Genomic DNA, 25,556 nt, shown 5'->3' on the forward strand with positions numbered 1-25,556 from the left:
CATAGAGGTGGAGAAAGCCAGGCTTCTGAGCTATGGCCAGATGGATGGAGCCAGTCATGAGAGCAGAGCTGTGGGGGCACCCAAATCCTGAACCTTAGGACTCAGAGCTGAGAGTACCAGTTTCACTTTCAGCGCCTACCTTACACTGGCCCCTTGACAGACCTGGGCAACTGTAGTCTGGTTTGTTCTTTGGCGAGATGACCCCAAACATCTCACCAAATGGTGTGAAACAGCCACTTCCCTAGGCACTTCCATTAGATTAGTAACAAGATTTCAGATACAGAACCAGTGAAGCATCTGTTTGAATCAACGTCCAAATCTGGGGTGAGTCCTAGTCAACAGCTGTGAGAACACCCACTTTGTGGATGAGGTAGGATTCTGGAGGTAATATGTGGACATGTTATGGGACATGCTTGTGTACAGAGTACCTGCTAGTGTAAAATTCATGATGTAGCTGCTTTTATTTCATTTTAAATGGAGAAACAAGAAGTCCTGGCCATTTCCAATGAGCTGGGCTTTGTTGGGCCAGTTTCATAATTCTTCTTCTATTCTCCTGTGGTTATCACCACATTTATGCCACCAAGTCCCTGACTACTCACCAGCCAGGTCGTAGAACAAAAAGTGTTAGGTTGGCAACTTTCTATCAGGTGTGGGCTACACAGCTGCCTAACTAGGTAATTAGTTCAGGATCACAAAAACCACATTTGGGGCCAAGTGGTTGCAAAACCACCAGGGAATTTCCTGTTCTCTTTAGGACAAAGCTTTGGACACTGAGCTGCTTTCCTGTCTTTTCCACCAAAGCCTTTTCCCTGTGTTTCCAATATGGCCGCGTTTTTGTTCTTAAATTCCTCTTTCTTTTAGTGAAGGGGTTTTGCTGTGTTAGGCTGGAGTGCAGTGGCATTTCACAGGCATGAACTCCTGGGCGATCCTCCCACCTCAGCCTCCTGAGTAGCTGGTATTACAAGTGTGCACCACCATTCCTGGCTTACAGCAGCGTTTTTAGTGTTAGATGTATTTATCTCAAAAAGAGATGAATTACATTTGAAATAAGAACTTTTCTGAAGTAGGAAATGATCGTAAACTCTCTCTAACCTGCCCCTTCATACTCTGAAACATCAGTGAAATTACTCTATGTGATCATTCACCTGAGCATTGGAAATTTTTTTTACAGACCCTAAAATCTGGAACAACTTTATATACTATGATTGAAATGTTTTTTTTCAGATCAGTAGGATGGAAAATGAATGTGGATGAGACTATGACCCATCCAAACTGTGATTCTCAAGATAACTTATTCTGGGTTATTCCGGGTAACCCTTATTCTGAAATTATAAATTAAAAATGGTGAGCCAATGAAAAACTGGACCAGCAGCAAAACGTATGCAAGAGCGCCACCTGCTGGGTATGTTAGGAAAAGGGCTGGGCTGGGCTTGAAAAGGCAGAAACATTGATTAAATCACTGCAAAGGATAAATGTGTTTAATGGCATCTTAAGTGAGAATCTTGTTACTGCCACCAAGCAAATGATAAGTAAACAATGTAGGCATGGAATAAGTAATTTTCGCTGGCTGTCCTTTCCCCAGGCTCCTCCTCACAGCTGAGAGCATGGATAGACTTTCACTGGGTGGCAAAATCAGGTTTCCTAGCATTAGCATACTTTTTTGGGGCTGGGGGGGCTCTCAGTGGCTCTTTTAATAATTAGGATGGAATGTGTAGGTCACTCCAGGACTTACACATGCAGACAATAAAAATAAATTATTTGTATAAGGTTGATCCTGAACTCTTCCCAGGATCCAACATTTGGAACATATTTCTGCTTGGCTAGAATGGAAAAAAATTGATAAATCTGGCCAAATGGGCTGTTTGCCAACTAATCCATCCCCTAAACAGAGCCAGTAAAGGGGAGGGGGGAGGCGTCATGTGTGTGCTAAAATGTAGTCCCTTCACAGAGAACGCAGGGTAGCTGTGGCAGGGCATTAGAGGCCTGGGAGATGAAAAAGGCTCATTGAGGCCTGCAGGGGCTGGGGACAGAGTAAATCTGCACCTGAGTTGCCTCACTTCCTACAGTAGCAATAAAGTGGGCTGTCCTGAATGAATGAACTGAAGAAAAGTTTCTCTGTAAGAAGTGACAGAAACCTGGACTCACAGAAGTAGGGGAGGCATGAAGGGGATAACATTTTTCAATTTATGTTCAACATGTTTCCTGCAGATTTCGTGGAGGAATAATCCACACATACGCCCAATCCAGTTCCCCCAGTTTTCTTTCTTCAAAATGCTGCTTCTGTTCTTGGAAGAGTTAACTGCCTCACTTCTGCAGGAGAGTCCCAAACACTGAGAACTGGTGTGTCTTGCCCTTCCTTTCCTTCCAGAAAGGCCAGCAGCCTCAAGCAAGCCACAGTCCTTTCCTTTTGAATGCAGAGTCTTGTGAATTCTACTGTCTTCACAAACTCAGCAGCTGGTGGAAGCTCTGTGAAGAGCTGAGACAGGAGGCGGCACTGCTCTGACACCATCCTTTGAAGGTGACAGAGCATCTCAGGGCTTGGGGGACGCCAGCCAGACGTGGAGAGGAGAGAGAGGAGGTGCTTGCAGAGGTATTTCACAAAGATCAGGGTCTCAGCCCAAAAGTTGACTGCTTCTTTTTCAAACAGGTAGTCTTCTTCCACCTAAATCAGATGAAAACGCTGAAAGTCAGTCTTACAGGGAATGATGACAAGCCTCAGTCCAGACCAAGCAGTGCCCTGCCAGATGAAGGCAGGGGTCCCCTCCCCCACCTGACAGAGGGCGCACTCTTGCCTGTCAACACCCATGTACACACACCACTTGCAGCCTTGAAGGTCACCTTCTATTTTCACTCACTGTATTTCTCCACCAGAGAGGAATTTTTTCCCCAGACTTAACATGACCTTGGATAAAGATGTGTTTGTGGTTCAAAGTCAGGATACTTTGGGGGACTGATGCTGAAATGAGACTTCAACAAGGGAGTGGGCCCTAGAGCTTAACGTGCAGCTGGAAATTGGCGAGGAGGGAGGAAAGGTCATCTCTGCAGCAGGCCAGAGAGGAAGGAATCGCCACACACAGGACGCGAGGCTATGTCCTGTTTTTATGACACTGCGATTCTCAAGGTCATTTGATCAGACTCTTTATCATGTCTCCACATTTCTCATGAACAGGGACAATGCTTTTTGAACCCCTAGCCTGCTGGGGATGCCAAGAAGGCCAGCTGAGTCAGATGCTAGTGGTGATGAACTTTAGTTCTCAGGATGCTTTTGCTGCCTGTCTTCATCCTCAGTTTCCCTATCTGTGACTGCACCCACCTTGGAGGGGGCTAATAATTTTCTTCAAATAGGAAGTTCCCAGCAAAGATCCTAATTCTCTGAAAATGCTTCACTCTCAGACCTGACTGGGAAGTTCCAGGCTAACTCCAATACTAAACAAGCAGTCTCCATAATGAAACTGTGCATCCAGGGGCTTCTGAGTTTGCTCCCCTGACTAATCTGGAGGCTGACCATCAGCACCCCAGAAGCCAGCCTGAGAGTGTCCCTGTGCCCACAGGAGCACCCAGTGGGTGTCTTTCCTAGTGGCTCCTGCTCTGTCTAAGCATGCAGAAACCTACCTTCACCAGTGGGCTGAAGCCCAGCTGAGACTGTAGGGCAGGTGTCCCCAAACTTTTTACACAGGGGGCCAGTTCACTGTCCCTCAGACCGTTGGTGGGCCGCCACATACTGTGCTCCTCTCACTGACCACCAATGAAAGAGGTGCCCCTTCCTGAAGTGCGGCAGGGGGCCGGATAAATGGCCTCAGGAGGCCACATGTGGCCCGGGGGCCGTAGTTTGGGGACACCTGCTGTAGGGGCTGCATCCAGCAGGTTTAGGATACTCCAACCCCACCTCCCACTCCCTGACACCCTGGCATCACCTGATGCATGCTCTCCACACAGACCATGAGGTCGTCACTCTCTCCCAGCAGCCATCCCAGCATGATGGGCAGTCCAGGGGCCAGCTGGTCCCACTGCTGGAGCAGATCACACAAGACAGCCAGGGCCAGGCCCAGAGCGATGGAGGCATCCACCTGGCAGAAGGCAAACTCTGCAGAGACAGGAGAAAGGCGAGCAATGAATGTTCCGCACAGGGCCAACCCAGGGCAGCCTGCAGGACCCTGGAACACGAAGGGCCTCAGGTAAGGTCACTGCCACCAGCATGGCAGGGAAGACTATCCAATCACCTTCTGAATCCTGCGATCTATACTGCCAGAATGAGTCAGGGCTGAAGCCACTGTTCCCATGCCCCCCCCAACTTAGCGTGGAGAGCAGCAGTCCCACCTGCAGGACTAGAGAGTCATCTCCCCTCGGCTCCTCTGGTGTCACTGGGAGGATCAGGGAAGCTTCCCTGGCCGGTGTCTCCTCTGCACACCTGCCGGGATTCGGCTGGTTTGCCCTTTCCCTGGAAAGCAAATCTCCTGGGCACAAGACACATCCTAGAGCAGGGCATCGACGGGCTTTTCCTTAAAGGGCCGGAGAGTCAGTATTTTAGACTTTGAAGGCCTATACTTCCTCAACGCTGCTGAACGCAGCCAAGGACAATTTGTAAACAGGCTGTGGCTGTGTTCCAATAAAACTTCATTTATGGACACGGAGATCTGAATTTCATGTGTCACAAAATATTATTTTGATTGTTTTCAACCAATTAAAAATGTAAAAATCATTGATAGCCCACAGGCTGTAAAAAGCAGGCGTGGGCTCCATTTGGCTCCTATTTTGGTGCTCTGTCTTGGAGTTTTTGCTTTTTGGACTCTTGTCTTCCTGGGTGCCTGGGGGAAGGGCACTGAAAGAGTGTAATGGGTGCAGAAAGAGGAAGCAGGGAGCCTTGGGGAAACCTTGCTCATTTCACCATTTGACCTTAGACAGTCCTAAATATGGGTTTGGAGGGAGGCTCAGGGGTGTTGCCACTTCCCCTAACAACTCTGCCCCTCCCACCCCAGGCCTGGAGGACATCTGAAACAGGGGCCTGAAAGCCCACTGCACAGACAATGGACTTTGTGAGGCCCATCCTGCACCGACGCCTGTCTTTCAGTGATGCACCTCTGTTGAGCCCTGATCTGTCCCAGGTCCACACCTCTAATTTCAGCACACAGACTTACCCTGACCATAAGCTCCCGAAGACCCTTGCTTGGCACGCAGGCAGACGGCTGAGGGAATGGAACAGCAGGCTGAGTTACCTGCCCCCCAGAGTTACCAGGGTAGCCTCACTGAGGGCCTAGTGAGTGCCAGGCCCTGATCAAGGGTTTTCTCCCCAGTCTTTCCAGCATCCTATGGGTTGGGGATGATATCACCCACTTGCACACATCAAGAAATTACAGTTGGGCCGGGCGCGGTGGCTCAAGCCTGTAATCCCAGCACTTTGGGAGGCCGAGGTGGGTGGATCACGAGGTCGAGAGATCGAGACCATCCTGGTCAACATAGTGAAACCCCGTCTCTACTAAAAATACAAAAAATTAGCTGGGCATGGTGGCACGTGCCTGTAATCCCAGCTACTCAGGAGGCTGAGGCAGGAGAATTGCCTGAGCCCAGGAGGCGGAGGTGGCGGTGAGCCGTGATCACGCCATTGCACTCCAGCCTGGGTAACAAGAGCGAAACTCCGTCTCAAAAAAAAAAAAAAAAAAAAAAAAAAAAAAAAAAAAAAAAAGAGAAATTAGAGTTGGCAACAAGTTTCACGGTGCTTGCAAAGCACAGATTTGGAGAACTAGTATCAATATTCCAGAGGTTTTGATGGTGGGATCAGGGGAGTTAGTGATCCTGCAGTAGGACCAGGACTATTCATAGGTCACACAGCAGAGCCTAGCTGCATGTAAACAGCTGAAAGAACTGATCTCACCATCTTCAGTGCCCCAGGTAAGTCCCCCAGGACACCCGGCCTTTAGTGTCCCCATTCCCCATGCTCCTTGTTCTGCAGCCTGGAACCCAGATTTAAATCAGGAAACAGAAAGGAGGGGGTGAAGGTGCGTTTTGGCTGTAAGTCTGAGACACGTGTTGGCTGGGCTTCTACCTACAATACAATCTCCTTTAACCTCTACCTTACTCCTTTGTGCAGTTCTCAATTAGCTGAGAATCTGTATGGAGAGGGGATACAATTAAGTGGCCTTTTTCTTTTTTCCCCTTCAACTCCCCCCTCCACCCCCACGTCTCTGTTGTCCAGGCTAGAGTACAGTGGTGTCACACTGGCTCACTGCAACCTCCACCTCCTGGGTTCAAGCAGTTCTCCTGCCTCAGCCCCCAAATAGCTGGGGCTACAGGTATGTGCCACCACACCCAGATACTTATATTTTTTAACCTGCTCAGCTAATTTTTCTATTTTTAGTAGAGACAGGGTTTCACCACGTTGGCCAGGCTGGTCTCAAACTCCTGACCTCAAGTGATCTGCCTGCCTCAGCCTTCCAAAGTGCTGGGATTACAGTTCCGAGCCACCGTACCTGGCCCTTTCGACTTTTAAGTTCAGGGATACCTGTGCAGGACGTGCAGGCTTGTTACACAGGTAAGCATGTGCCATGGTGGTTTGCTGCACAGATCAACCCATCACCTAGTTATTAAGCCCAGCATTCATCAGCTACTCTTCCTGATGCTCCCTCACACCCTGCATAGGTGGCCTTTTCAAACCCCCAAACAATTAAAGACACACATGAGGACCCGCATAGGATTCAATACGGAGCAGATGCTCAGGACATCCCTGTTTATGGCTGGAGATCATGAGATCTCTTCCTTCATCCCATTTGATCTAATCTGAACTCTAACATAGAGATTGGCACAAAGAAAGCATTCAATGAACAGTAACTAGTGTTACTATCGATAATGAACGCTTTGCTCCTACTGAATCCTTAATCGCTCCTGCCATTCTGCCATACCATAAGGGAGGTATACCTATTTATCCAACAAGGAAACTGCGTTCATAAAGGTTAGGGAACTGGTCCAAGTTTGCTGGTAGCTGTGGTGCTGGGCTAAGTCTATCTCCAGTGCACAGACTGTCACTACCCTGCAGGGAGACAATGGAGGTGAGTAAGTCAGACTTGGTGGTATATTTTTTTTTTCTTTTTTTTGAGACAGGGTCTCATTCTGGCACCCAGGCTGGAGTGTAGTGGCTTACTGCAGCCTTGACTTCCCCATGCTCAGGTGATCCTCCCACCTCAGCCTCCCTGAGTGGTCGTGAGTATAAGCATGTGCCACCAATCAGGCTAATTTTTGTATTTTTTTTTTGGTAAAGACAGGGTTTTGCCACATAGTCCAGGCTGGTCTTGAACTCCTGGGGCTCAAGTGATCTGCCTACCTCAGCCTCCCAAAGTGCTGGGAATACAGGCATGAACTGCTGCACCCAGTAGGTTTATCACTTTTTTTTTTTTTTTGAGATGGAGTTTCGCTCTTGTTGCCCAGGCTGGAGTACAATGGCGCAATCTTGGCTCACCACAACCTCTGCCTCCTGGGTTCAGGCGATTCTCCTGCCTCAGCCTCCTGAGTAGCTGGGATTACAGATGCCTGACACCACACCCGGCTGATTTTATGTTTTTAGTAGAGAAGGGGTTTCTCCATGTTGGCCAGGCTGGTCTCGGACTCCCAACCAAAGGTGATCCACATCAGCCTCCCAAAGTGCTGGGATTGTAGGCGTAAGCCACCGCGCCTGGCCTCCCATCACTTTTTTTTACGTTCTCCTTAAGGCAAGGACTGAAAGCCCAACAGGGAAGAAAATGTTATCATCCATCAGCAAAATCAGTACGTGCAGCTTAAGTGACACTCTGTTGAGTCCATAAAGAACCTATGGGGGTGACTGGAGATGCCACTAGGGAGGCCAGACTGCTGCACTAACCCTACTTCCATCCTGTACCATTTTGCCCATTTTGCCATGAGTTATGCTTAGGAAGGGGCAGGAGAATTGCTTGAACCCGAGAGGCGGAGGTTGTGATGAGCCAAGATTGTGCCATTGCACTCCAGCCTGGGCAACAAGAGCAAAACTCCATTTTGCCCTGAGTCATGCTTAGGAAGGGGCAGGACAGTGGCGGGATTACAGGCACAAGGGAAAAGCTGGTGTGATGTGGCCAGAAGTGGGTCTAGATAGAACTCTAACTACCCAGACTCCAAGCCTGCAAGGCAAGGAGGAAAGAGGAAGGAACGCTGAGATGTTTTGGGGAGGGTGGGGGAAGGATGAGTTGGATTTAGATCTCCTGCTTGAGGGACCAGATGCAACCTGCCAAATGTTTTTTATTGCCTTGCCCTGTATTAAGACAGCTCAGCCAGAACTGCCTAGATCTCTACTGGCCAAATGCCTTATGAAGGGAGGTTGGAGTAGGGAAGAGGAATTTTTCACTTAAGCGTGCAGGCCAGCTAGGTTCTCACAGGCTGGCCAGTCCATCAAGGAAACAAGAAAGCAAGTAACCAAGCAACAAGTGTGTTTTAAGAATCTGCCGAGAGGCTGGGCTCAGTGGCTCATGCCTGTGATCCCCAAATTTTGGGAGGCTGAGGTGGAAGGCTCACTTGACACAAGACCCTGTTGCTACAAAATAATAATAAAAAAAAAAAAGAATCTGCTGTGTATCAAAACGATCTTGAAAAAGAAAACAAAATTGGAGGACTCACACTTGCTGATTTCAAAACTTACTACAAAGCTGTAGGAATAAAGACAGTGCGATACTGGCATAAGGGAAGACACAGATCAACAGAGTCCAGAAACACTCTCTCACATTTATGGTCAAATGATTTTTGACAAGGGTACCAAAATAACTGGGTGGAAAAAACAGCCTTTTCAACTAGTTGTCCTGGGACAGCTGGATATACACATGTAAAAAAATGAAGTTGGACCCCTACCTCACACTATATAAAAAAAACTAACTCAAAATGTATCGAAGACCTAAATGTAAGAGCTAAAACTAGAAAACTCATAGAAGAAAACACAGGAGTAAATCTGTATGACCCTGAATTAGGCAACTATTTCTTAGATATAACATCAAAAGCACAAGCAACATTAGAAAAACTGGGCTTTGTCAGGATGGGTGCAGTGGCTCAAGCCTGTAATCCCAGCACTTTGAGAGGCTGGAGCAAGTGGATCACCTGAGGTCAGGAGTTCAAGACCAGCCTGACCGATATGGGGAAACCCCATCTCTACTAAAAACACAAAAATTAGCCAGGTGTTGTGGTATGTGCCTGTAGTCCCAGTTACTTGGGAGGCTGAGGCAGGAGAACTGCCTGAATCTGGGAGGCGAAGACTGCAGTGAGTGAGCCTGTGACACTATACTCCAGCCTGGGTGACAGAGCAAAATTTCATCTCAAAAAAATGGGCTTTGTCAAAATGGAAAACTTTTGTGCCTCAAAGTAACACCAAAAGAAAATGAAAGGACAAATCACAGGAAGGGAGAAAATAGGTAAAAATCCTATCTGACAAGAAACTGTATCTAAACTACATAAAGAACTCTTAATACTTAGTAATAACTAACACAGGAAAAGATGCTTAGCATCACTAACCATCAGGAAAATGCAAATCAAAACCCCAGTCATATTCCACTTCATATCCACTGGGATGACCGGAATAAAAAAGTTAAGTTTTGGCAAACATGTAGAGAAACTGGAACCCTCTTACATTTTTAGTAGGAGTGCAAAATGGTGCAGCCACTTTGGAAAACAGTTTTGCAGTACTCCTCAAAAGACTAAACGTATGACCCAACAACTGCACTCCTAGGAATGTATCTAAGAGTGAGAAAAAGACATGTCTGCACGAAAACTTGTACCTGAATGTTCAAAGCAGCCTTGTTGATAAGAGCCAAAATGTGGAAATAACCCAAATGTCCATCAACTGATAAATGGATAAATAAAATGTGGTTGTAAATTCATATGACAGAATAGTAATCAGCCATAAAAGGGAACGAAGAAGCAGGTGGTCTAGGTGGGAAGGTAAGACAAACACCCAGGCAACAGCAGGGCCATCAGGTGCTCAGTGGAGTTGTCCAGATGCCAAGAGCTGTGGGAGCTGGGGGTTGGTGAGAGGAAGACGTCAGTGTGGGGAATAAATCATCTCCAAGCTTGTTCTTCCCACCAGCTACACTGCTAGGGCAAGATGAAATATGCCCTAGAATCTTCCTGGAGTGCTTCAAATAGGTGAGGTTTGCTGGTACACACTTATGTCTGTGTTAGGCCTGCATAAGGGGGATTAACATGCAGTCATTTGGAATCGTGTTGGAAATACAACAGATCAGCATTTAGAATTGGTTAATCTGGTGCCTTCTATCCCTGTGAATGGATAACTCGCTGGGATTGCAGAGGAGTGAAGCAAACCAGAGGCTTCAGGGATGCTGCAGTATGGCCTTCCTCTTGCTGCTGCCCAGCCACATCAGGGCTCTCCATCTGGCAGACGTTTAGCTATCGGAAACCCTGTCATGTGCCGATACTCCCTGGTGCTTCTGCTCTGCCTTCATGAAGAGGTCTCCCTGCCCCCAGGGCTGGAGGTGACAACCCAGGCCTCATGCAGTGTGCTGGCTCCACTACAAATCCAACTAGAGGAAGTGATTATTTATTTCTAGGCAGGTAGACAGGTAAGTCACAGGCTTTGAGGCTGCTTTCAACTGTACTGACTGAAAGATGTTAAAGTGGATGTTTTCCAGGTGCCAACCTTGAAAATAATTTCAGACCATGGATTAAAAAGCCCACGGTCTGATTTTAAAGTATTGTGGGGGAGATGCCTTCTAGACTAAGGCTATTGATCAAGTCTGCCTTCTAGTCCTCCTCAAGAGAGGGCAATCAGCACAGTAAATGCTGTGCAAATGGCGATGGGTTGAATTCTTCCTCTCCCTAGGTCTGGAGAATGTTCCTTCAGGCATCTGAAAAATCCCTCAGCCTCAGTGGGGCTGGCCAAGGTGCTGGGTGGCCCTGCCATCCAACCAACTCACCGCCCATCTACCCACTCACCCACCAATCTGATATTTTATCTACACACAAGTATTTATTGATCACCTGTGTGTGGACGGCACTGTGTGAAACATGAGGAAAACCTCCCACTCCCTCCCCTCAGACAGCGAAGAGATGTCAGAGGCAAGCTGACCCACACCGAGTGTTAGGAAGCAGTCGAAGATGGTGTGTGACACAGATGAATTACATCATGAGCAGGGGTAATGAAGGGACAGAAAGGAAAATAAATGTGGAGCGGGGAGGAGGCTTCACAGAGGGGACCGGCCAAGTAGGGCAGCTGAGAGGGCATGCACAACCGGAAGGAAGTGAGGACCCCCAGCCTGGACCACAGGGAGACAGGCTGCCTACTCACTGAAGGGAGGACTGGACAGCAAAGGCAACGTTTGATGGAGTGAGTGTTACTGTGCTTTCTTTTTTCTGAGAAAAAATACACTCAGGTTTCATGAGGCTGTTTCCAGATAACCTCATTCTTTCTAGTCTTTTCCATGGTCTTCCTCACTTCCCCTCAGCAGGGCAAGAGCCTGAACTTTAGCCATGAAAAACAAGCGTGGTTCAGCTGACTCTGCCATTCAACTTTTCCTGGTGCTGCCAGAAGCCTCTCTGTCCCCTGCCTTCCCTTACCCTCTACTCCTAGACTAGCCAGGGCTCTCCACCTTCCAGGGCCATCAGAGTTCAGAGCTGGGATTCCAGGCAGGGCACTCTGTGAGTACATTCATGGCCATGCCATCAAATGCCATCATTTCAACTTTTACCACCGATCAGAGCTCCCAGCTGACCCCTACTGGAGACAAATGGTCCAGAGGAAGGTCAGGGTCCTAAGGAATGGAGGGGGATGGTCCTCCCAGCTTCAAAGAACCCAGTAGGAAGTCTAGGTTGGGAAACATGGGTGTTTGTGGTATTAGTCTCTGTTCTTTATCTGAAAATTAAAAAATGTCATCAAAGAAGAACCAAATGTGCTGGCTAGAGCTCTCAAGGGCAGCCCTAGTCCCAGCATGCACTGGGCCAAGTGCCAGGGCCATGTGCAGCACCAGGACTATGGCTCACCCTCCCTCTCTGCCCTTGTCCACAGCCATCCCTTTCCCCGACTCCCTACCTGGCCATAGTATAAAGTCTAGGGGGAACTCAGACTTCACCTGACCCACGTGGACCCCTCTTCCTCCTTTTTGTTTATGTTTACTTTTTTGAGACAGGGTCTTACTCTGTTGCCCAGGCTAGGGTACAGTGACACAATCACAGCTCACTGCAGCAACCTCCCAGGCTCAAGCCGTCCTCCCACCTCAGCCTCCTGGGTGGCTGAAACTACAGGCATAAACCACCATGCTCCGCTAAGTTTTGAATTTTTTTTGTAGAGACGGGTTTTTTCCATGTGGCCCAGGTTGGTCTTAAACTCCTGGGCTCAAGTGATCCATCCACCTATGCCTCCCAAGGTGCTAGGATTACTGGTGCGAGCCACCATGCCTCCCCTCCTTTTTATTTTAAGTCTTAGAGCCTACTGTTTAAAAGAATGTATATTTGGAAGCAGAACCCAACCAAACACACACAGCTAGGGTTCTAGGCTGAGTTGGGTCAGCTAAACTGTATTGAACGGTCTCTTGCACCGCTGTCGGGACCCATCAGCAGTGTCTAGACAGGAGTGCAAAGGAACTGTTATTACAGCTTACGTGGACTTAAAAAACAGGACGTTTCTTATAAAGATCCAATTTTCTAGCATCTTTTGAAAATTCAGAAAATTCGACTCTGACATCTCTAGGTCTGCATTAGAGGACGGCAATGGTTATCTGGAGCAGGGTGGTGGCCACGCCTACAGAAGGCGGCTGTGCTTCCAGCCTGGGACCGCCCTACCGCCTCCCACCGCGCCCCTTTCACACTCATGCTCGCTTGCCTGGTCTCTGTGGACATGGGATTTTGTGACCCCTATGTAATGATACAATAACACTAAGGAAGGCAATTGGCCCCAAGCCCTCCCCTTCCTTTTACAGGAGAGAGCACGAGTCCCTCGGCCAAACTTCTTCTCGGTGGTCTCCCCCTACTGCGATCTGGGCCTTCCCCTCCCTCCAACTCTCTTGGCTTTGATTCACTTGCCATTCCCCATGCTGGTGTTCCTTCTTCCTCCTTGTAACTTAGCCTGCCGGCCTGTCCCTCAGAACACAACGCAGATCCTGTGGTGTTTCTCAGCCCACTGGGACCTCTTTCTCTGCTCTATCTGCGCAACACTCAAAGATGCTGAGGGGTGCATTCTGTGGCTGAACCCCGTGTCTTTCCTTTCCCAGTACTGTGCATAAAAGCAACACTGGGTACTTCCCAGATACCACCCACTTAGCACTTGATTGTGGTCTGATACTATGCAATTTACATGTGACTTGTATTTTCCCCGCTGGGGGAAAAATCCAAGATTACAACAATAAGGTCACATAGGTAGATAGAATTATTGTTGTCATTTTACACTCAAGGTGACTGAGATTTAGATTTATTTAGATAACTTGTTCAAGATCATATAGGATACAGGTCACAAGTGGTAGGGCCTATCTGACTCCAGCATATATATACACACACACACACACACACACACAGGGTTTTTTTTTTGTTTGTTTTTTTTTGAAACAGGGTCTGGCTCCTGGCGTGCAGTGACATGGTCTAAGGTCACCACAACCTCCATCTCCTGGGTCAAGCCATCTTCTCACCTTAACCTCTCTCTCTCTCTTTTTTTTTTTTTTAAAGACGGAGTCTTGCTCTGTCGCCAGGCTGGAGTGCAATGGCACAATCTCAGCTCACTGCAACCTCCACCTCCTGGGTTCAAGCGATTCTCCCGCCTAAGCCTCCTGAGCAGCTGTGACTACAGGCGTGTGCTACCACACCTGGCTAATTTTTTGTATTTTTCGTAAAGATGGGGATTTCACCATTAGCCAGGATGGTCTCGATCTCCCGATCTTGTGATCCGCCTGCCTCGGCCTCCCAATGTGCTGGGATTACAGGCTTGAGACATCACGCCTGGTCCGCACCTTAGCCTCTCAAGTAGCTAGGACTATATAGGCACACCATCCTGCTCTGGTAATTTTTGTATTTTTGGTAGAGATGGGGTTTCGCGATATTGCCCAGGCTGGCCTTGAACTCGTGAGCTTAAGCAATCTACCTACCTCAGCCTCCCAAAGTGCTGGGACTACAGGTGTGAGCCACTGAGCCCGGTCCAGCACCTACATTCTTGACCACTTTGCTAAGCTGCTCGTAAGTACTGAATGAATGGATGGACAGATGGATGGATGGACAGACAGACGGATGAACAGACTGATAATTCTGTTTTCCATTCTTTGCCCTTCTCCATCCTGCTCAGTGCCCTAGGATGCTGATCTCTAAAGACTGCCTTACCCAGATGTCCTTGCCACCAGGCTTCTAGCTGGATTCTCCTAATGGAAAGGGAACACTGATATACGGGAGAGTAGAAGAGAGAGGAGTTGGGAGTATTTCTTTCTTGCACCCTCCCTGGAAAGTTGTGAAGATTCCAGCAGTGGCTGCATCCCCCATGCCTTGGACACCTGCAGGCAGCCCCTCCTCCCCGACTTCTGCTCTCCCAGTTCTCTCTTTCAGCCAGAGGGTGGGGAGGGCTTCCTACTGCTCTTCTCTAGATGCCTCAGCATCACTACTGCTTCCCTTCACCCACAGTTCTCAGCCAGAGGGCACACTGCTCCCAGGGTACATCTGCCAGTGTCTGGAGACATGTTTGGCTGTCACAATTAGGAGGAGGTGGTGCTACTGGCATGTAGTAGGTAGAGGCTAGTGATGCTACTCAGTGTCCTCCAGTGTTCACAACAGCCTTACTACCCCAATCAGTGCCACAGTGGCAAGGACGAGAAGTGCTGCTGCAGGCCTCCCTCCAATCCTGCACCGCCATCAACAGTTCCTTCGTGAACGTCTCTGCAAGTGGTCAGTCTAGAACCCTGGTCTCTCTTTGGGGTAGATGTGGAGGGGGGCTCATCTCCTCATCTCCTTTTTTCTGAAAGGCATCCCCTAGCTCACCCTTCACCCACAGCTCCTGGGCAGAGCAGTGGCCACAAGTGAGACGCAGCCCCTTCCCGGCCACAGCTTCCGCAGAGCCCTTTCTGTCCTGAGGGGGAAATGTGATTCCAGGTCTGAAGGGATGGGATACAATGCCATCATTTGAAATTTTAAAACTACTTGAGAGAGAACCTTTTAAAATGTTAAGAATTTGCCTTTTCTTCATGTTTTAGCCATTTTCAAATGGAACAAATGGCCTGGGTTCCCCAGAGTTCCTGCAAGTCCAGCTCCCAAACTCCATAGAAGTGTTATGTGCCTAAAACCTGTGACTGCCTGATGCAAACATGCTTCCTGGTGACCGATGATGAAACCAGAAATACCCTAGCAAATCCTTTGTTTTCATTTTAAAGAAAAGATAATTTCAAAATATTTATTATTTTTAATCAATAATACATTCCAAAAGATCTTTATTTTTAAAGCTAAAATAACTGATTTTTTTAAATGTGAGCCCACCTCAAATCACTGGGTAAATAAATTTTTTTCCCCTAAACTGATTTTACAAATGGATACAACCAGTCTGAATGAAAACAAGTAAGCTTTTCATAAGAGTTCTTCTTCAATAGGGACATCACCAAAAAGGGGCTGATAAATTATAGCCAGTTAACAACATACTCAGCTCAAACCCTAGAAAAATACTTGCATTTGTTTATTTCACAAAACCAACAAATAAGGAATGGATTAAAACAAGTATTGCTCTCAGAAAATAGCATCTGGGAAAAAGACCTAGTTCTCCAGGGGGCTTACAGCCTGGAGCTGACCCATCAGCCTCCAGCCCTTCAGGGTGCTTCTATTATACCCAGTTTTGAGTGCAACTCACTCCTGTTTCTTAGGCAATCTCTGGAGCTCAGCAGGAAGGGTTACAGCACCCATGGGCTGAGCACATGGGCTTTGTGGCTATTCCAGGGCAGGTAACGATGGCCAGTCCTTGGAGCCCTGGTGTGTGAAGGGACAGCAGAGCAAACAATGGGCCCTGTCCAGCCATCTTGGCCTGCATTTGGCATTCTTGCATTTGGTGATGATTCCTTTGGCCTGAACTGTGTCATGCCCTTGCTGTGCAACGTGCAAAGTCAGTCCCTCCACAGCAGATGAGCCCCTCCCTCTGCTCCTTGGTGATTTCACTCTGCAGAGACTCCCAGAGGGTTTGATTGCCTCCAACTCTGCACAGGTGGTAAGTGCCTCGCACTTCATTCCTATCTGCGTGGCCACTCACCCTGAGCACTCCTCTTGGACACGGCAGCACCCAGCCCTCTTCTTTCTTCCCTGCCCATGTCATGAGCCAGTGAGGGAGGCTTCCACAGACTAGTAAGTGCTGGACAACTTGAGGTCTGCCTTCCATCAGCCTCCTCTCCCTCTGCCTGGGCAGAGTTCATCACCGGCTCTGGGGACACATTCCACATTCCTTACTGACCACCCTGGATCTTGAAACTGCTCTTTCTCTTTTCCTTGAAGTCACTTCAGTTTTCTTCAGCTTACTTCACTACTGGAACTTCCTTTTGTAGGAAACAACTTCTTGGCCTGAGCTCCTAAGACTCACTGGCTCCCTCTGAGCTCTTTGTGAAGCTTCCCTGGCCCTCAGCATCACCTGCCCGGCTTCCCACTACCACCCTCCACCCTCTGAGCTTATTCAGGGCTTGAGGTGGCAGAGAGGAAGAAAGCAAGTAACCGATTCATTTCAACAGAGCTGTCATGAGCAAAAGGCACTGTGCTAGCCTTGAAGAATGTGCCCAGTTGAGGTACTGTAAACACAGCACAAAACTCAAGACAGGGGACTGCCTGGCTCCCAAAACACACTGGTGGGATATGGGAGGTAGTGGTGCAGATGGTCCTGAAGTGTAACTGAAGACCAGAAACTGAACATCAGAAAAATTCAAGAAGATAATGTTTCTCTCCTGAAGTCTTTACCGCCTTCCAGCCTTATATAGAATCCAGAAAGTTCCCTTATTTGGCACCCCTACCTCACACCTAGGCTTCTATGGCTCTAAATAGAACAAACACAGTATATGGTAATGTAACGAGCAAATCAAGGTATGAATGACTTTTAAACTCACCATGTGACTTTAAGATTTACAGTGTTGAAAATTAAAACACCTATGATTTCGAAGTTTCTGGGAATTTTGTATCTTGAAAGGGAGTTTACTTCCAGCCCTCTCAAGGCCTTTCCTATCTGTCCTGGGTGGCCAACACTCCTCAGCAGCCTCCCTGGAGAGACTGTACACTTCCCAAAGGCATGGAAAACTACCTCCGACATGGCCCTAGGCTGATACCGAGTGTGGGGAAGCCTTGGGGCAGGTAAGAGAAGAGAGAGGTCCACAGAAAACCTCTTTCAGGAACACGCCAAAGAAGAGAGAACAAGTCAGAGATTAGAGGGCAATGAGACTCTGGGTATTGGGTCAACTAAAAAGGAGGAAAGCTCAAACTGTTGCAGGAGGCTTGAAATTACCTGCTAAGAGCAGCATCTGAGGAGGGTTTTGGGACCCCAGGGGTCCACTGCTCAGAAAACTTCCCTTCCTTTAAGCACCAGGCCTTCAGTGGAAAGGCTGGGAGAAGGGACTCCGGGAAGAAGCAGGCTGTTTTCTACTTTGCAGTGAATGTCACTAGTGAAGAGAATCAGACTACACTGAAAATGGTAGTACATGAAAAAATTCCCAGTAACTGACCCCACAAGTCATTTTGTTAGTAATACTGAAAACTGCAACTAACAACCAAACAATGACTGGGGGAAAATTGTGACTTGGTGGAAATAAACACAAAAAACTTACAAGGTCTAAAACTGGGTATGAAAAGTCCTACTAAAATTTTTTTTTTTTTTTTTTTTTTTTTTTTTTTTTGAGACGGAGTTTCGCTCTTGTTACCCAGGCTGGAGTGCAATGGCACGATCTCGGCTCACTGCAACCTCCGCCTCCTGGGTTCAGGCAATTCTCCTGCCTCAGCCTCCTGAGTAGCTGGGATTACAGGCACACGCCACCATGCCCAGCTAATTTTTTTGTATTTTTAGTAGAGACGGGGTTTCACCATGTTGACCAGGATGGTCTCGATCTCTTGACCTCGTGATCCACCCGCCTCAGCCTCTCAAAGTGCTGGGATTACAGGCTTGAGCCACCGAGCCCGGCCTAATTTTTGAATAAAAATAAAATCCCTATTAAAGGCTAGGCATGGCCAGGCACAGTGGCTCACACCTGTAATCCCAGCACTCTGAGAGGCCAAGGCAGGTGGATCACCTGAGGTCAGGAGTTCCAGACCAGCCTGGCCAACACGGTGAAACCCCATCTCTACTAAAAATATAAAAGTTAGCCAGATGTGATGGTGGGCACCTGTAATTCCAGCTACTAGGGAGGCTGAGGCACAAGAATCGCTTGAACCCAGGAAGCAGGGAGTGCAATAAGCCGAGATCACGCCACTGCACTCTAACCTGGGCAACAGAGCCAGACTCCATCTAAAAAAAAAAACCAAAAAGAACAAAAGCACTGGGCATAGTGGCTCATGCCTATAATCCCAACACTTTAGGAAGCTGATGTGGGAGGATCACTCAAGCCCAGGAGTTCAAGACCAGCCTGGGCAACATGGTGAGACCCTGTGTCTACAAAAAAATGTAAAAATTAGCTGACTGTGGTGGTACATGCCTGTGGTCCCTGCTACTTGGGAGGCTGTGGTGGGAGGATCACTGGAGCCTAGGAGTTCAAGGCTTCAGTAAGCTGTGATTGCACCGCTGCACTCCAGCCTGGGTGCCAGCGTAAAACCCTATCTTAAAACAAAACAAACAAAAAAAGAGTTGATTATTTAAGAAAATAAGGGAGAACATTAGGAAATGGCTTCACTGCTCTGTATAGAATATGCATGTGTCTATATTTATATATATACACACACATGCACACACACATGTGCACACACACATACATCGACAGAGTCTTGCTCTGTCACCCAGGCTGGAGTGCAGTAGCAGGATCTCGGCTCACTGCAACCTCTGCCTCCCGGGTTCAAGTGATTCTCCCACTTTAGCCTCCTAAATAGCTGTGATCACGCCTGGCCAATTTTTTTTTTGGATTTTTTGTACAGATAGGGTTTTGCCATGTTGGCCGCGCTGGTCTCAAACTCCTGACCTCAAGTGATCTGCCTGCCTAGCCCTCCCAAAGCACTGGGATTACAGGTGGGAGCCACTGCATCTGCTCCATATAGAAAATTGATGAAGGATTTAAACTGGACTGTTGGAGTTACAATGGAAAATAATTTCTTGATGAAATGAATTAATGTTCATATAATTCAGATTAGAAATTTGCATTTATGTAGAGTCACAGTGTCCTCCAAGTCAAAATGTTAAGTCAAAACACGCGGAGTCCATTTTGAAAGTTCTGTCACATGAAGGAAGAAAAAGGAGGCAAGTCTCCTCTGCATGTAGCCGTCACTGAGGGGAGCGCCCGGGGGCCTCCACAGCCTTCCTGTCCCTACGCTCTTGGCTGCGAGCTCTCATCTGACTGGGCTCTCTGGGCAGTGTGTGCAGTGCTCTGGAGCTCTCTGGCTCTGAGGCTCCCTCCTCTGCTGCTTCCTGCTTTATCCTTTCTTCTCCGCAGCATCTCAGGCTCTGCCTTCAGCTCTGTAGCCACAGTTACTCGTCCTGACAACTGTGCTCCCTTTTAAGTACCTCTCAAACGTGTCTCCTCTCCATCCCCACTGCCATTTCCTTGGTCCATCCTGACCACCCTTCCTCTCAGAACAATGGTAGTCTTCTTTTCTTGGAGATGGGGGTCTTACTACATTGCCCAGACAGTCCAGAGTACAGTGGTGCAATCACGGCTTAATGCAGCCTCAACCTCCTGGGCTCAAGTGATCCTCCTACCTTAGCCTTCTGAGTAACTGGGACTACAGGCACATGCCACTACACCCAGCTAATTTTGTATTTTTTGTAGAGACAGGGTTTCGCCATGTTGTCCAGATTGGTCCTGAACTCCTGGATTCAAGTATTCCTCCCACCTTAGCCTCCCAAAATGTGGGGTCACAGGTGTGAATCGCCATGCCCAGCCGATAATGGCAGCCTTCTAAACAGGCTCCTTGCTTCCAGTTTTGTCTTGACTCCAAGCTCTTCCCTTCCCTGTGGTCAGGGTGACCTGCTTAAGACAATGCTCACCTGACTACGTCTCAGTCTAAAAGCCTTCAGTGCTTCCACAAAGCCCAAATGGCTGACATCTTTAACATTAAAGACTCTTTGTCCCTGGCTTCCCGGCCCCTTAAGGTCACAGCTCTCTTGTAACCCTAGTGGATTGGCTGCAGCAGCCGTGGGTATTTTAGGCTTACAATTTCCTTCATTCTGGGTGGCTGAGTCTCTTTCTCTTATGTTCTTCCTTTTAGTCAAATCTTTTCAAGTGACCCTGAATCTTCCTGGTACCCCCTCCCTTTCTCACCCCCATCCAAACTTACTTTCTTCTATTACCAGCATCTCTTTGGTGACCATACTCTTTTTCCTTCCGTTTATTTCCAGGTCTAACAGAATGATGACATTGTGCCAATTCTCAGTGTCTCGGGAGGTGGGGACAGGGTGGAACATACCTGCTCTACCTTGTCAGAGCAGACCTGGGGTGGATGTCATCCAGAAAGGATCTGCAGTTCCTCAATAAGTCAAAGAATGACCATGTGACCCACAATTCCACTCCTAGGTACATGCCCAAGAGAACTGAAAGCAGGCATCCAAACAAATGCTTATACATGAATGTTCATAGCAGCACTATTCACAATAGCCAAGAGGTGGAAACAACCCAAATATCCATCCAGTAATGGATGAATGGATAAATAAAATGTGGAACAGCCATACAATGGAATATTACTCAGCCATTAAAAGAATTAAAAGTGCTGATTCATGCTACAACATGGATGAACCTTGTAAACATTATGTTTTGTTTTTTTTTTTGAGATGGCGTTTCGCTCTTGTTACCCAGGCTGGAGTGCAATGGCGCAATCTCGGCTCACTGCAACCTCCGCCTCCTGGGTTCAGGTAATTCTCCTGCCTCAGCCTCCTGAGTAGCTGGGATTACAGGCACGCGCCACCATGCCCAGCTAATTTTTTGTATTTTTAGTAGAGACGGGGTTTCAACATGTTGACCAGGATGGTCTCGATCTCTTGACCTCGTGATCCACCCACCTCGGCCTCCCAAAGTGCCGGGATTATAGGCATGAGCCACCACGCCCATCCCATAAACATTATGTTTAATGAAAAAAGCCAAGCACAAAAGGTCATATATAAATCCATTTATATGAAATAACTAGAATAGGAAAAGTCATGGAGACAGAAAGCAGACTGATAGTTGCCAGGGGACGGGGGATAAGAGGTGATTACTTAATGGGGTCAGGGTTTTTTAGCGGAGTGATGAAACCATTCTGGAATTAGAGAGTGGTAATGATTGCACACTACTGTAAAAGTATTAAACACTACTGAAACTGTGTACTTTAAAATGGTTAATTTTATGTGAATTTCATCTCAATAAAATATAAATATAAAAAAAGAAAGGGGCTGGGCACAGTGGCTCACACCTGGAATCCCAGCACTTTGGGAGGCCAAGGTTGGAGGATCCTTAAGCCCAAGAGTTTGAGATCAGCCTGGGCAACACAGTGAGACCCTTCCTCTATAAAAATTAAATTAAAATAAAATAAAATGAAAGAACTCTTATAGGGATGAGCAGGAGAGTGTGTCAAGAATAGAAGACAATGGGTAATTTCATTCTGTGCTCCTGAGGCTTTAAAGCAAAGGGAGTGGGCAGGAAAGTGGGCCCACTTCAATGAATATTTCTCCCCAGGACACATTCTCCAAAGACTAACCCTAAGAAGGGAGGTGACGGATGGACAGATGAAGGTGAACAGAGGGGTTAAAACAAGAGTGAAAAGGGGTCAGCCCTCCTTTCCTGCTTGCTGGGGCCTGGGCTCACACAAGGACACGAGGACTCAAAAGGCTGCAGCCTAGGAGGGTGGTCTGCACAGCCACTGAGAAGGGAACCCTTGCTTTCTGTTAATAAAGCAAGACATTTCACATCCAAAATCACCTGCATGGTAAGACTCAAATGTAAGGGGATCCTGTGAAACACAGTTTTATGCAGAGAGCAGAGATCAGATCAGATCACAAAGCTGCAGGGAAATCTCTTTACCCAAGTTACAGAGACTCACTCGTCTGGTTTCCATTTCACTGCCTGAGTCTGTTTTATAGTTGTGCTTTCTCATGAAGGCTTTTAAGGGAGGCTACTCCCTGACATCATGTGGAAAAAATGTCCAAATACAATTACATTACAGAGCAGCACTCTTGGAAGAGAAGGCAGCCTCGAAGCCTGCTGGTGTCCTGCTTCCTCTCCTTGAAACCCATTTGTTGCTCTCTGCTCCCGAAAAGCAGAAACCCCCAATCCCAGCTCTCGTGGTCTGGTTCCTCTCTCTGTTGGTGTGCGGAACACCGGTCTGGGAAATACAGCAATCCAAGGTACTGTGGGACTGTGCTCCTGAGTGGGAGATGTGGCAGGGAGCTGTGTCCACCTGGGGCATGCCCAGCACCAGCCCACAGGCCTGAGCCAGCTTGCCTCATGTCACACACCTCACAATCAAGGTGAGGAAACAGGGCCTCCCTCTGTTGGCTTTCTCAGAAATCTACTCCAAAACCTCCTTTCTACCTCCTGCCCTCTCCTCATGACTTTTTTCAGACATGTCCCCATCATCAGGGAATCGTTTTGCTCAAAAGCTCTTAGGAAAAAATAGTTCCCCTCAATCCAAATCTGTCGTATTGTGAGCAGATTCTCCATAGGTGTCATCCTTTCCATGTTTCTTCCTCCTCGCAGAAGCTACCATTCTCCTAACTTTCCAGTTGGGGTTGTTCCTTCTGTCCCTCAGTCTCTGACTTGGATGGAACAGCACATTCCTTCTGCCACTCCTAGACAATCTCCCTGCCTCCCCCACAATCTCTCTTTTGAAGTTCATACTAACCGCCTCCCCATTCTTGTTCTTCAATGACTGCATCATGGCCATCCTATCTGTGACTTCCACATCCATAAAGATGTCCCTCCCAGTAACTGCTTTCGCCATTCTTCAGCCTCTTCAATTCAAATACTCCCCATCTCTGATTTTACTCTATTCTCAATTAACCACCATGACATCTGAGAACTTGTCATTATTTAGAATGGTTTCAACTCAAGAACTCAAATTCTAAGTTTTATCATCACTTTGAAATCAACATCCTCAGAATCATTGTGAATGTTTAGTGGTAATTATGTGTAAGGCACTATCATATGTACTTCATATATATTAATAATAATGACCTTTTAAAGTAGGTTTTCTGAGCCCCATTTTATAATGGGGTATAACAGAGAGATGCAGTTTAGGATTTGGGATTTAAGCCACACAGTCTACACACAATGGCTCCCATATCATATGGCCTCTTTAATATTCCTAACACAACAGAACACAACCTCTTCCACAGAAACTACCCACGTCCCCCAATCCTGACCACATCCTTGACCTTGACCTTTCTCCCAGGCTATTATTCTACATTATCCAGGACTCCCTGGGCCTGTGATGATTCTCCTAGTCCTCAATGCCCTTGTCAATCTGATCTGCCACCAAGCTCAACAATGCTCTCTAGCCACCTCTCCCCTAAATCCAACCTACTGTCCGACTTTGAGCCACCAATTCCAGCTGAGCAGCGGCGGTCTGCTGATGAAACTCTGTAAATTCATATTGTTTAATCTCAGCTGGACTCTCCGTGTCCTCTGGTAATTCTTTCCTTCCTATTCTGGTGATTCCTAACTGAACCTCTATATAAACTGTTCCAATTTTTTCCCTGTCCCTACATTTTACTCCCTAACCACGCATTCTTACAGATCATCTTGACTTCTGTAAGGACATTCAACATAAGCTCAAACTTCCGTCCTCCTCAAAGTCAAAATTTCTCTAATGACTCTTTTGAAACATTGGCTTGAAGATAGATCAGAGTCTAAGAGATGTGGTTTTAGGGCAGGGGAGTGATGTAAACATTTTTATGAGAAGGAGCTGCTGGAGGGAGAGAAGGAGAGCCTGAAGACGCCTGGGAGGAAAGGGAATTGTGGCTGGACAGAGGTCATGGAGGAGGCATAAGGTGCTGCGTGAAGGATGTGGGCAGGGAAAGGAGCACATTTTTTTGCTGAGTTTCAGTTGGGGAGGATGAGAAGATAGATGATGTAATAGAGCGGTCAACACTTGGCCCCTCTGCCTACCTCTTTACTTAATTTTTTTGAGACGGAGTTTCACTCTTGTCCAAGCTGGTGTACAATGGCATGATCTCGGCTCACTGCAACCTCTGCCTCCCGGGTTCAAGCGGTTCTCCTGCCTCAGCCTCCCGAGTAGCTGGGATTACAGGCATGTGCCACCATGCCCAGCTAATTTTGTATTTTTTAGTAGAGAGAGTGTTTCTCCATATTGCTCAGGCTGGTCTCAAACTCCCAACCTCAAGTGATCTGCCAGTGCCCAGTCTCCTGCTCCTTAAAGGTGGCTCTAATCTTCCACTATTGAACCTTCTTTCTCAACTGTCACTCATGACATTTTCTCAACCCTCATCATCCTTAACCTGACCTTTCGCAGTGTTTGGCATGGGTGACCAAGCCTGCCCTCTTGATAGTCTTTCCTTATGTGGGTTTCATGACAATGGAACCTCTTGGTTTTCTTCATGTGACTTCGTTATTCCCTTTGCTAGCTCCCCTTCTGAACTACTACAATGACCTGAAAATGCTACCTACCTTTAATCTTTCTCCCCTCTCAAGCTACGCAACTATCTCTCTTTTTGCATTCAAGTGCCTACCATGTGCCAAGCACATGGCAGCTATTAAACTGTGGCTGAATTAATGTTAACGTGTAGCTCTGATCACGTCGCTTATTTGTTAAAAAATCTTTACTGGTTCTTTAATGTAAATGTTATCCAGATTCTTTGACCTGGCATCCCAGGTTTCAGCAAACATCTGTTGTTTTTCTGCCTAGCTTCTACTCACCCTCCTTTGGATAGCTGTACCCAGTCTTCCCCCAGGACAGCCAGCCTCCCCGACACCTTTTAGTCCATGTGGTTTGGGTGGGGCTAATCCTACCCTCAACTCCAGGCCTGGGCACCTGCCCCAGATAGGTTCCAGGCCTATCCCTGAACTAACCTCAGAGGCTGGGAATACGATGTCCTCATTGGCATCTGGCCTCTGAGATTAGTTCAGGTATAGGCCTGGACCCCAGCTAGAGCCAATAAAATGCAATGGATTATACTGACACAGGACTTGAGTAAACGAACATATAAAGGCTAGAGCTGCTGTAGCCATCTTAAACTCCAAGAAAAGTGAGCTGATCGAAAACAGAATCAGCCTAGGAGCAGAAGGGAGAAATGCAAGAAACCAGGTCCTTGGGACACTCTTTGAGTCCTTGAATTATGCCACGTCTGAAGCCAGTCTTAGTCTTGGAATTCTCAGTTCCGTGATCCAATATGCCTCCCTATGCTGAAGTGGCAAGTGGACGTTCTGTCACTTGCATCTGAAAGAATACCATTTGATTCAAAGGTCCTTTGTGTCACCCTGTTTGATCTCAGCCCACTCCACTCATGTGCTCGA

At 47.5% G+C, this 25,556-nt stretch overlaps 1 protein-coding gene across 6 annotated transcripts in view; it reads right to left on the reverse strand.

The window, feature by feature from the left end:
- Window positions 1-1,460: 1,460 nt before the first annotated feature.
- THADA (THADA armadillo repeat containing) overlaps window positions 1,461-25,556 on the reverse strand; it is a 368,932-nt gene continuing 344,836 nt past the window's right edge. For all 6 annotated transcript variants that reach the window (XM_074396552.1, XM_074396550.1, XM_074396539.1 and 3 more), the window contains 2 exons: window positions 3,915-4,084; window positions 1,461-2,662 (listed from right to left, as the gene is read on the reverse strand). In XM_074396552.1, coding sequence (XP_074252653.1) covers window positions 2,267-2,662; window positions 3,915-4,084 — 566 coding nt within the window. In that variant the 3' untranslated portion in view covers window positions 1,461-2,266. The remainder of the gene's footprint in view (window positions 2,663-3,914; window positions 4,085-25,556) is intronic.

Source organism: Saimiri boliviensis, chromosome 1, assembly GCF_048565385.1.
Source record: "Saimiri boliviensis isolate mSaiBol1 chromosome 1, mSaiBol1.pri, whole genome shotgun sequence".
Lineage (NCBI taxonomy): Eukaryota > Metazoa > Chordata > Mammalia > Primates > Cebidae > Saimiri > Saimiri boliviensis.